This window comes from Octodon degus, unplaced genomic scaffold, assembly GCF_000260255.1.
Source record: "Octodon degus isolate 3935 unplaced genomic scaffold, OctDeg1.0 scaffold00402, whole genome shotgun sequence".
Classification (NCBI taxonomy): Eukaryota; Metazoa; Chordata; class Mammalia; order Rodentia; family Octodontidae; genus Octodon; species Octodon degus.
The window spans coordinates 269500-282477 of NW_004524978.1; the positions used below are offsets into that span (position 1 = coordinate 269500).

At 37.8% G+C, this 12978-nt stretch overlaps 1 protein-coding gene across 1 annotated transcript in view; it reads left to right on the plus strand.

Moving 5' to 3' along the window:
* Snca (synuclein alpha) overlaps nt 1–12163 on the plus strand; it is a 112997-nt gene extending 100834 nt beyond the window's left edge. The window contains exons 5-6 of the mRNA XM_004648399.2: nt 10208–10291; nt 11805–12163. Of these exons, the coding sequence (XP_004648456.1) occupies nt 10208–10291; nt 11805–11837 (117 nt within the window). The 3' untranslated portion in view covers nt 11838–12163. The remainder of the gene's footprint in view (nt 1–10207; nt 10292–11804) is intronic.
* Nucleotides 12164–12978: the final 815 nt, after the last annotated feature.

Below are 12978 nucleotides of genomic sequence, written 5' to 3' on the forward strand. Positions count from 1 at the left end.
TTTTGTGGAACCAGGGGTTGAACTCAGGCCCTTGCACTTGCTAGGGAAGCATTTATTCTACTGAGCCATATCCCTGGCCCCTTTAATGAGTTTTTCATGCCCACCTATTTTTTTTTTAGCATGTCACTAAAATACATGCTATTTCTCTTAGTGAAATATGGTATCTATGCTATTTATGCATATAGACTTCTGTGTTTATGGAGGGAAATATATGAGGTACACATCTTTAAAACCTCTGCACAGTTTTCATTTAAATAGGAGTTCTGGGCTTGACTTCATATTAGAAACACAGGATTTATTAAAATGAGAACTTAAAAGGCTGGCCAGCTAGCTCAGGGGATTAAATTGCCTGCTTAGGCAGAGTGCAGGGACCAGAGCTCCCCTGCATGCTGTGCCGGCCCCACCACCAGGGCACGCTGAGACTGGGATTGAGATGGCGTGGTGGTACATGCATGTAATCTCAGCACTTGGGAGGCTGAAAACAGGAGGATCACTATGATTCTGATCTAGTAGTGAGACCCTGTAGACTCTGTACTAAATGAAAAAAAAAAAAAAAAGATGAGAATGTAGATGGAAGCTTTTTTACCCTTGAAGTCATTCTTTGTAGTTCTCCCCTCCAGCTTTATGGCTGCTGTCTTTCTCCTCCATTCCTAGGGTCTGCACTGTTGAACAGAGGTATGAATTACATATCACTGAAGCTGGTTAACATTGTTAAGCACTGCAACAAAAGAATATTTCTATCCAAGTATTCCTATCTTACAGTGTAAAAGCACTGGAGTTGCTTGCTTTAAGTGTTTGAGTGCACATGCCAGGGAATTGATGAAGCGCTGTCAGCATTGTGTCACCATGAACTGATTCATGTGGTTTTTATAAAACCCTGCTTGCCAGCCTTTAAGAGGGTTTGAATGGGAGAAATTTTCTATTTTAATGTGCATTGCTATACTTTTACACTAAATGATACCATAGAGTTTATAACAGTTGTTAATACTGGGGCAGTGTTTTGAGTATACTTAATTATATATAAGCCTTAGAAATCTGCATTTTAAACAAGGGCTTCTGGTGATTCTAGGCTTTTCTTTCAAATATAGTTCAGGGGAAGCCATTTGTATCTTCATTATGTGCCAGATTACATGTGTAAAATAAAATGAAATAAAATTATCAATCATAAAATTGAATAAAAGTAACTACAGGAAGTATTACTAGACATCCAGATACAATATGGATTAAAGCACGAAATAATATGAGCCATTTTATTCATAAAGATAAACATGCTAATCAAAAGCTATACAAGAATGTGGAACATTGATGGCAGATAGACACATAAACCAAGTCAATTAAATGTGGTATGTCTTCCAAGTCAGAGCTTAGTCAAGGAAACAGACTCCCTTCCATTTTCCAGGTATGCCAGTTTACGATATAGAGAATTAGCTCCTACCACAGCAAAACAAAGGCTGTGGGGGTGGGTGCGGCCCTGACACTAGGAGCAGCCTCTGCTGGCGCAGGAGGCCCAAAAAGCTCGGGCTCTCCTGACCTCCTGACGGAGTTGCCCTGAAGTAGGCCCAGTGTTCAGCGCTCTCACACACATTTCTTCCCAGTTTGCTTCTCTTACTTCCCCTTTCCTCACTTTCACTTCCCTAGAATTCCCTTCTGAATAAAGTGTTAGCAGATCAGCCTGGTCCCAAGGTAAGCTGTACAGAGAATGTCAGCCAGGACACGCTTCAATTGCTGTTATTTTTTTTCCTCCTTTCCCTTTCCTGACACAACAGATTCCTTAAGAAAGTACTTGCGTAGAGTTTTTAGGCTGTGAGGGATCAGTCGTGCCATTTCTGCTCCATCCTGTAGGTACAGCTTTAAATATTTCTTTGCATTAGTTAAATGCAGAGATATAATACCAGACTTTATTTTACTGTTCTTAAAACAATTCCATTTGTAAAAGGAGACCAAAGATTTTCCAGAAACGGGGCTCTATAGGAGCAATATTCTCTTACCATATCTATATATTCTACCCTATAATAGGTCTTCCTAAATATGCAGAAATGTACCATCTATTCAGACATTTTTCTCACACAATTTATAACCTTAATGTACTCTGGTTTAACACACTATTTTAACGAAAACTTGGGAAGAAAATAGCTTTTAAATTATGTTTAACATTATTATGTTTTTTTTTTCCTTTGTGGTAAAAAATGACTAGATGATGCATTTCAAATTTTCAAATATAGTTACACTCTGAAAAATTTCTTAATATTCATAAAATGTTATGACTTTTTTTCTTGTCTCTTGTTTTCTTTTATTACCTTTTTTTCTTTTCACAAACATTTACTTTAAAGAGAATATAGCAATAATTGATATGATATTAGAATAAGTATGAATTTAGAAGACCAAAATGACAGGTATTTCAAGCATCATTTTAGTATTACACATTGCTATCCTCAGTGTAATTGCTTAGTTCACAGATACCAGTATATAGTTAGTCAGGGCGAGAATTATACCAATTAACTGCTATTTTTAAAAACCTGATGGAGATTCTTAGGACCATTGCCTTAACCATCTTGTTTATATAAATGTGTGGTTTTGCCCCTGCCATATTTCCTAACTTTTCTCCTTTCTCTTTTTTGTTTAATCCTTAAATTCTTGTTTTCCATTTAACTGTGTTAAAGTTTTCAATTTGTGTTTCTTTTGAGTTCTTACAGTATGGAGACAATACGATATTTACACATGTGGCTCTGGCTTATTTCACTTATATCTTCAAGTTGCAGCCACATATATATGAAGGCTTCAAATTTATTTTTTTTATACCTGAGTAATACTCCATTGTATAAAAATACCACATCTTTTTCATCCATTCCTCAGGTGATGGGCATTTTGCTTGTTTCCAAGATTTGGCTATCACAAATTGTGCTGCTATAAACATTGGTGCACATATATCACTATGATAAATGTCATAGGATTGTCCTGCTCCAGTGTTGTATGTGGTTTGATTTCTAAATTTCTGTGTAAAAATGTGTCATTTTTTCACATTCTATAGGGATTTAAATTTTAGAATATCCATAGTTGCTGGAAAATAGCAGTTTCATGTTTCTGAGGCATTTGATATTCAGACAGATAGAAATGGTAAGCTCAAATGTCTCTGTTACAGGGTAATAATATCATTAAACTTCTCTTCTTGATGTTTAACAACTAAAGTTGTCTGACCAAAAATTAGAGAAATAGAGGGGCTACAAGGATAACCAATATTTTGGTCCTAGCCCTTCAAGGTCAGTGAGGACTCAGAACATAATATAAACCTGTGCTGCGTATCCTGTAACTCAGTGGTGTCTGAAATTTTCTGATCAAGCAGATTATGGGACCACAGAAGAAAGTGATTGACGATGTATAGTGTGCCTAATGAGAGTCACCTAGAGAGAAAAAATTCTCTCAGGCTTTCACAGAAAGCAAATTGGTTAAGCAATGGCCATGACTCATTCACATGGCTGACACTGACAAAGGATCTACAAACTGCTGTACAGGGTTTCAGGGTAAATCCTGAGGGGATTTGACTGACCTTGCAAGATACAGAAGTTACATTTTTAGTTCTATAAGACTTGCTTTAACTTGGTCTTGACCATCCAGCAGAAAAGTATAACCACGAGGTATAAAAAGTAATGCCATGGTAATATGCTGAGCTGTCAAAGGCTCAAGTCAACAACTTCTGACAATTGCCAGGTCTGCTGATAATCCACTACTATTGGACTATATTGGGTTATTTTGCTGAATTCAGGTACCTGCAATCCTTAGACTGGCTTCAAGTATGAAAAGATCCTTTAAAGACTTCTCCAAATAGGACTTCTCTAAATGCAGTGGAACACCCATCTCAGTCAAAAACAAAATAAAAAGGAGGATATAAATAAAGGACCATTTTTTAATGGAAAAAAATATATGTATATACAAGATAGGATATATACAGGTGCTTCCTCTTAGTTCAATGAGAAGAAAGATTTGTACTAATATTGTTTACAGAAGCTATCATATCTATATCTTGTCCTCTGAATAACTATGAAGACAACAATATACAATGTGTTAATTATTGTAAATGTCCTACTAACCTGTTTTGAAACTGTTTCATTGCTATTTTATCTTTTTTCTCATTAAAATGAATAAAGATAATAATAATGGTTTTAAAAATCCATAAAATGTAAAATTAATGGTCTTTGTTATAACTGTAAAGGTGTCATTAGACATCATTCTAAACTATAGTTTACGTCGTTACAATACGTGTGCTTTTAAAATTTCCGAACAATTATAAACTCTTGCTCATTCTACACTCCATATATCTTCTCCCATCCAAACCTGTATTGTTTTAAAGCAAATAACTAAATATCTTACACTTGACCTATGAACTTTGGGTTATTTAATTTCTAAAATTTAAGTGCCTTCTTTGACAGCAGAACTCTAATAAGTTATCACAATAAAAATAAATAATAACTGTTTAATTAAGTGCCTAGTTGGCGTGCACTTTCCCCAGCTTGAATTCTGTCCATAAAGTGTTGTGGTTAGAGTCTAAACAGTCCCCCAAGGCCCATACGCTAACGGCTTGGAGGCCAGGCTGTGGCCCTGTGGGGAAGCAGTGGGACCTTTAGGAGAAGCAGCCTAGTGAAAGGAAACAGGTCATTAGGGGTGTCAACCTCCAGAATGATGCTGGGACCCTGATCCTTTTTTGTCTTTTTGCTTTGCTGACACACTTTTGCTGGCCACCATGGGCCTGAAGCAACAGCATAAACTGACTGAAACTTCTGAAACTGAGCCACAATAAATCCTTCCTCATTTTAAATTAGCTTTCTCAGCTCTTTTGTCACAGTGGTGCACAGCTGGCTGACCCAGAAGATTTTTAAGTTTCAGCTTGCTGATGTTCATTTCAGTCTCCTTTTATATATCGGTTTCTAATAATTGTGTTTTCCTTTCAGTTTAGTTACTATTGTAACTGTGTTATTTGCCCTATACTGTTTCTCATGATCCAAAATGTACCAGCTGCAGCCAATGATGTGACCCCCTTCTTGAACCCTTATATTGCTCTAAATTTTGAGTGATATCTAGAAAGGATTTAAATTCAAAGTTTTGTCAAGAATATCTTCTACATGGTAATAGTCATACCCATCAAGGTCACATAATATAAAGGTGCCTTTCTTCATGTTGTATTAGTAGCCATTCCTGATCAATGCTCAATCCATTGAAGAAAGTGATATTTTAGTTTTGTTTCTTGCCTTAACTAGATTATGTGTATAGAGCAAAACTTGTACTCATCTACTCTTGGATATCTGTAAGGTAAATTTATATAGGAAAGGTGAGATACAAAAAAGGGATGATCAAAGTATTCCATGAATGTTTAAATTCTAAAACTCTTAGTATAATAAAAGATACAGTGTCATTAATCCCACCCCCAAATGCATCCCTCATTTTGAACGTGCTAATCCCGTCATTCTGATCATTTGCTGAAACAGCTCTGGCAGTCTTATTTCATGACTTTAAGATATGTGATCAGAATTGTGAATGTCGCTGCCGAGTACCACGCCCTGAAATGGCAGGTTTATAGAACGTTGTAGTGTGGCCCCGTCTACCTTGTTCACTGCACCTGACACAGTAAAGCTTCCAGCTCTTTACCAAAGTCAAAATAACCACAAAAGGTAAATGTTTTGAATCAGTTCAGAGTATCAAGTCTTCCACAATAGTAATGAAAGACACTAACAAAAGAGGCCTGCCTAAATGACTTCATAGGGTGGCAAGAATGGGGGGATAAATGTGCTTTGGCTATTCTTAGACAGTTAGCTTTCTTCTTTTTTCAGACCCTTACTATATTTTCCAGCCACAAAGCCTATGTGCTTGGTAATTTTCCAAACATTATATTATTTTCTGATCAAATCTCATCCTCACTTGTTTTTGCTTGTTTGTTTGTTTTGTACCAGGGACTGAACTCAGGACCTTGCTTTTACCAGGCAGGCCTTTATGCCACTGAGCTACAGCCTCAGCCCCTTGGGCCTCAGTTTTTGTTTCCATGAAATAGTCATCTCTTCCTGTGCTATTTCCATAGCTTCCATCTGGCAGCTTCTTATGTTGAGTGCTGTGTGGGAAACTTCAGTGAGGGCAGATAACGCCAAATTTGTGAGGGTCCAGGTAGAATGGTGGGAGGATGCTGAATATTAGACAACCTGTTCATACAGGATTGGGGCTACTTTCGTTATAGGAACTATACCTGAGGCAGGCCTCTTCACTGCTCTGTCACCTTCCCCAGCTCCTTACCAGTCCCATGTTCCTCTGTCCTTGTCCTCAGATTGGTCATTTCACACAGTCCCAGTTACTCTTTTTTTTTTTTTTTTTCCTCTTTTCTGTATTTAGGACAGAGTCTACAGGGTCTCCCTGTGTAGGTCAGACTCATAATGATTCTCCTGTTTTCAGCTTTCCAAGTGCTGAGATTATAGGCACGTGCCACACCATGCCCAGTCTCAGTCCCCATCTCAGCACGCCCCGGGGGGCAGGGCCAGCACGGCAGGCCAGGGATCGAAGCTCCGGCCACCGCACTCTGCCTAAGCAGGTGCTTTAGTCTGCTGAGCTATTTGGCCAGCCCATTCCTGGTTACTCTTCAGAATATACTAACAAAGACATTCTCCACTGTGCTTTAATAAATATTTATTTCAGATTGGCTATTCTCCATCTTTTTATAAATTTGTAGCATAAAAAAATATAGAGTGGCCTCAGAGAGAGTATGTATATGGATAAACTGATGGATAGAGCACCACGACTACTCCCTCCTTATGGGCTTTACTGTTTTTTCTACCTGCAGTGGACTCTACTAGCTGGCTTGTAAGCAGCAGGAAGGTTCAGGATCAGGTGAGAATATATTATTTCTCAGCTACTTATATCTGTACATAGGTAAGAAAAGTAGCACAGGGTAGTGATTAAAAAAGTGTGGTCACCTCTCCTGGTATGATGGGGAAAATGTCCTCAGGAAGAAGCTTTATAGACTTTCAGGGAGCTTTTTCCATTTCAGGTATGTAATGTAGTTATTTTAGACCTTCACAATTGTTGAGTATAATTTATTAGTAGAACATTGCTGTATCTTTATTTTATTTTTTTATTTTTTATTTTTTCCGGAACTGGGGATTGAACTCAGGCCTTTGTGCTTTGCCAGACAAGCACTTATTCTACTGAGCCATCTCCCCGGCCCCTGTATCTTTATTTTAATATAATAATTTTATTCTCCAGAAATACACCATTAAAGAATTTGCTGGTCAGACTTGTGAGAACAACATGTACAGTTGGTCCTCCATATCCATGTGTTCTGCACCCAACTATGAGTGGAAAATATTGAGAAAAACGGCATCCTTTTTTGACACTGGCAGTCAGACTTAGGACCTTGTACTTGCCAGGAGGTACTGTGCCACTGAGCGTTCTCCCTGGCCTCAAAATTGCATCTTTAAGAAATACGTATGGTAGGTTTTCTGCCACTGTGACAATATACCTGAGGTCATCAACTTAGAAAAAGAAACATTCATTTCTGACTCACAATTTAGAGGTTTCCATGCATGGTTGTGTGTCCTTTTGCTTTTGGGTTTCTGGCAACACAGTCTATGGTAGCAGAAGCCCAAGGCAAATGAATTCTGCTTCCCTCATAGTGGCAAAAAAGTAAGAGACAGGAAGGGAATGGGGACAGGAGCCCCTACTGCTTAAAACTTCTGCCGTCTCCTATTAGCAGTACAGGCTCAGGATGAGGCCTTTGACAAAAGGGCCCATGGGGTGTATTTCCTGTCAGGACTGCAGCGTGTTAGTCCATGAACAGTCGACTACACCAGTGCTGTGGGAGTAAGTACAGACTTGTGTGCGTGAAGCGCTTTGCAGCTGTAATGTCGACAGCCTGAAGGTCTCCTAAGGGGTCAGCTGAAAGACTCTGCATGTGGAGCATGCCCTGGGGGAGGTCATAGCCTTGCAGCTGCTCCGTGTGTAGACCTTTTCTGTGCTGCTTCCCAAGCTGTCCCCAATACAGTCAGCTAAACTGTCCCCAGTGCTATCAGCTCAAGTGAAACATGTACTTTCCTTGAACTGTCTTTTGAGTTCCTTTCTCATAGAATGCCCTTTGTTCTCATTTGGTGAAGAAAACCTTTGTTCTCATTATGTATTTAAGGCAGTGTGTTCCTTTAGTAGACTGTGTGGTCAATAAAACACTCTTACGTGTGTCTCTGCCACAAGTCTTCCTTCATCTCAATTAATATTGAGAAACCACATTCCCAATATTGATTGAGGAGCTCCCATATTGACTTGAGAACTACAGCCGTTTATATAGTATTGTTGCTAGGTCTCCTTTGTAATCTTGAGAAGACTAAAAAGCCTTCAGAGGGATGTGTATAGATTGTTTGCAAACACCAGCTCCCTCTGCCCTTTTTTTTATTTTTTTTTTAAGGATTTGTCTAAACATCTATAGATTTTGCTATTCTCAGGAGGGTCACAGAACCAACCCATTCCCTACACATTTTTAAATGACTAAAAGTTTCTGAAAGTGTAGGCTAATTCTTGTGACCTTGATAGCTTATTGAACATCTTAAAATCATATTCAATTGTTTCTTTTCTTGTTTTGTTTTTCTTTCTTTTTTCTGTTTTTTTTTTCCACTTGGTCTTTTTCACTGTCAGCCTTCTCCTTATCTGTCTGTGTGTCAGTGCCTTCCATGACAAAAGCAGGGGTGACATAATCTATGTCAGACATGTTGCTCACTGTAAGCCAAAAAAACCATTTGATTTTTTCTTTTTTCTTTTTTTGTTTTTTCATCTCTGCTTTTTGAATTGTCTTTGAACTTCATGTTTTAAATAGCGGTTTTGTTGGAATAAATTCAAAGCAACAAATGGTTTCATGAAGAATAATGACTATTTTAGACAATTTTGTAACATCCTGTTTCTAAAAGGGCCATGTTGTTTGACTTTATTCCTTCAAATATAAGTAGTTCTGGAATTTCTGTCTGGTGAGCATCTTTAGTTGCAGGGCCATGGCTGCCTTGCTGTGCTAGGTCCATTGAAAATTTTACCTTTCATAGTCGTTTTGAGTTATGGTAAGAGCCAGAAATCACGTGGAATCAGATCCAGGAAACAAGGCCCTGCCCTACCCTTAGATGGCGCACAGGAGCAATATTCACTGCATTTTTTTTTTTTTTTTTTAACACAATTTAAGACGCTCCTAAAAGAGAGCTTCAGAAGCTGTTTCAGAAAGTGACAAGAACGATGAGTTATGGCAAGAGCCAGAAATCACGTGGAATCAGATCCAGGAAACAAGACCCTGCCCTACCATTAGATGGCGCACAGGAGCAATATTCACTGCATTTTTTTTTTTTTTTTAATCACAATTTAAGACGCTCCTAAAAGAGAGCTTCAGAAGCTGCTTCAGAAAGTGACAAGAACGATGAAATAAGAGCGTGCAATGCAACAGGGAGTGTTTTGAAGGGAATTAATGGCAATGTGTTTTCACTGTAATAAACTTTACAAATGTGAGCATTCACCATATATTTGATCACACTGCATATATTTTCAGTCTTCAAATTACAGAAAAGTATTTGTTTTTTTGCCAACATTTAAAAATAAATTATAAAAAATTAAAAATAAATTATAAAACATGTATGTTTATACAGACATAATTATAAAAGTTTAAAATTTGGGAAAAAATAAGGAGAACACAAAATATTTTCACTATTTTGTTATTTTCTTTCAATCTTCGTTTTTGCACTAGAATCCTACATAAATTGCATTCACAACATATATCACACTATATTCAGTTAAATGTTGTACCATAGTTTTTCCTTTTGATGCATAGTTCTTGGATCATAATAACAAATGTCTTCATAATAATCTTTTATGTATTAGAATATTTTTTGACGTTTGTCATCTATTCATCATTGAATTAACCATATTTTGCTATTAATATTGATCTTACAAAACATTTTTGGGTATAGCCACAGATTATTTTCCAGTTAGTTTCCTGGATAAAAAATTTGACACCTTTTTCAGGCTAGTAACCCTGTTGTCATAATGTTTTCTCAAAGGTGCTGTCTAGCTGGAATGTCATCCCTAATATAAAGGATGTCAGCATTTCTGCCAACACCTCATATATAGATCAGAATTTTTTCATAACATATTTGAAAAGTGGAAAATGGTGTCTCATCACGTTCTTTTTTGTGTTTCTCAATTTACATACTAGAGTGAAGAAGGATCCCCCCAGGAAGGAATTCTGGAAGACATGCCTGTGGATCCTGACAGTGAGGCCTATGAAATGCCTTCTGAGGTAAAGTCATACACATAAAACTCCAAAAATAAAGTTTAGGAGTAGAAGTGGGGTTGTCTTAAAAGCAGTATCGAAATCCTGTCATGGTCAGATTTTCTTCTCAGGATTTGTGTGAGTCACTCAGGAGGCTTTCTCTAAAAGGCAGTGTTGATCTGGGCAGTCGAGGGGAGGTGATACTGTAGGTCTCTAAGGGGTAGGGCATTGGGTTAGAAAGAAGGGTCCGAGGCAGAGGCACAAATTCCTGTGCATGTGGATTGGTTTCAGGAATAGCAAGTAATCATGAGTCAAGCTTATGAAACAGCCTAGTAATAGAGTAAGATTAAAGTGATGGCTAAGATCAAAGATCAAAGACAGACTGCCCAGCACCAGGACGATCTTGTGTTCTAAAAATCAACTGGGGGGGTCTGCCGCCTTAGCTCAGTTCTTTAAGTGGCTGCTTCAACAAAGCCGTCAGGCTCAGGTTGCTGTGGTTTGATCCCCACAACTCCAGCCAGCCACACATGCCCTGAAGGCATTCTGAGTCAGAAAAAAAAAAAAAAAAAAATCCTTGGGGGCCTGGGAGATGGCTCAGTGGAATAAGTGCTTCCCTGGCAAGCGCAAGGGCCTGAGTTCAATTCCTGGTTCCGCCACCAAAAAAAAAAAAAAAAAAAAATCAACTGGAAGTTTTGAAGAAGGTATGTTTGTATTTATGCAGACTCTTGATACCATTAAAGATATTCTGAGGGAGGTCTTACCTGACCCCATAAGGTCATTTGCATTCATGTAACTGTTATCTAAATATTGTATAGGACTTTGGCTCTGAAAGAAAATAGAGGTAATTGTTGAACTCATAGGCAAAGATGAAATTTCCAGTTGGGAAAATGAGAGGAGAGAATATTTTTTCTCGTCTTTAAGTATCTTAGTTTGCTTCTAAGAGTTAGAGTGCCTTAGCCATGAGAGACATTTTGTGAGCAATTTGACTTAACTGGTCCAGTTTAGGTTTGAGTGCACTGGAAAGGGGAGGTGCAACTAAATTGTTGTAAGGGACTAATGGCAAGGGATTACCAAATAGTCATCTGTTTATTTATTTTTATGTATTTGGTACAAGGTCTCACTATGCAGCTCAGACTCATAGTGATCCTCCTGTTTCAGCCTCCGCAGCAGTGGGATCACAGGTGTGCACCAGCGCACCTGGTCTTGGTAGGCAGCATGGCATGTGGTAACAGGGACCAAACCTGGGTCCTTGCACTTGCCTAGGTAGGTACTTAGACTGCTAAGCTATCTCCACAGCCTAAATAGTAATCTAGAAGTAGAAACCAAATACCTTATTTTGATGACTAACATAATTTAGTTTTATATGTGATAGGTAAGACAAATCAAAAAGTTAAAATTATATAGCAGAGTCATTCCCAAACTGTTCGAATATAAGCTTAACTCAAAATGCCATGCCCTGTATCATTTGCTCCAAATCTTTGATTAGTGAACACTTCTACTAACAGTGAGTGATGAATTTTTTTGTTTTTCCTAATATCAGGAAGGCTATCAAGACTATGAACCTGAAGCTTAAGAAATACCTTGGCTTCCAGTTTCTTAAGATCTGCTGACAGATGTTCCACCCTATACCAGTGCTCAGTTCCAATGTGCCCAGTCATGACATTTTCTCTGAGTTTTTACGGTGTATTTTGAAGTCTTCCATCAGCAGTGGTTGAAGTCTCTGTACCTGCCCCATCAGCATCTCGGTGCTCCCCTCACTGAAGTGAATTTATGGTAGCAGCCTCCGTGTGTGCTGTGGATATTGTGGCTTCAAATCTAAAACGTTAAAACAGATAAAAAACACCCAAGTGACTACCACTTATTTCTAAATCTCCACTATTTTTCTGTTGCTAGTGTTGAGAAGTTCTAAGTGATTTCCTCTCATATATTATAACATTTAAGTTGTCTTTAATGATTCTAATAATAATAATAATATATTGTGAAATTTGTTAAAATATATAATATATAAAAATATGTGCGCATGAATCTATGCACCTATAAATATTAACTATGAAATCTTACTGTTTTGTGATGTGTTTTATTAACTTGTGTTTGTATATAGATGGTGAAAATTAAAATAAAATGTTATCTCATTCCACAATGTTGTGTCATTTTCATTTTAATAATAAAACTATGCTTATAAACAATTTGGTGTGCAAACTGACAGAAGAAACTTAAATTTAAAGTTCTAAACAGCCATTTGAAGAAAGATTTGAGGGACACTAGTGAAACTGGAACATCAACCTTAGGCTCAGATGTCCTGGAAGTGACATTCCCCAAAGTCTGTCAACCCTGCATTGTTAAGAGGCCAACCTGCCAATACGCTTCCATGCAACAAAGGGTGAGAGATGATTTGGACCGCATCTTCTTTAGATAGTCCTAAAACACTAGCGTGTCAGAGGTTTTCAGAATTCACTCACACACTGTGGTTTGTTTTTTTTTTTTAATAATCAGACATAGTCTCTTCCCCATCCCAAGACATGCTTTCAGATGTCTCCTGGGCTTTGCAAGAGTCACTCAGAGTTAGTCACTCAGAGTTAAATCTCCAGGCCAAAAAGGAAATAAAACAAGAAAACTTCACAAAAAGAGGAAAACAAAATAAAGCAAAACTCTGGGAAGTACCAGATTTGAAGAAATGTTAATTTTCTAGACTTATGAAAAATCTCATGGATTTC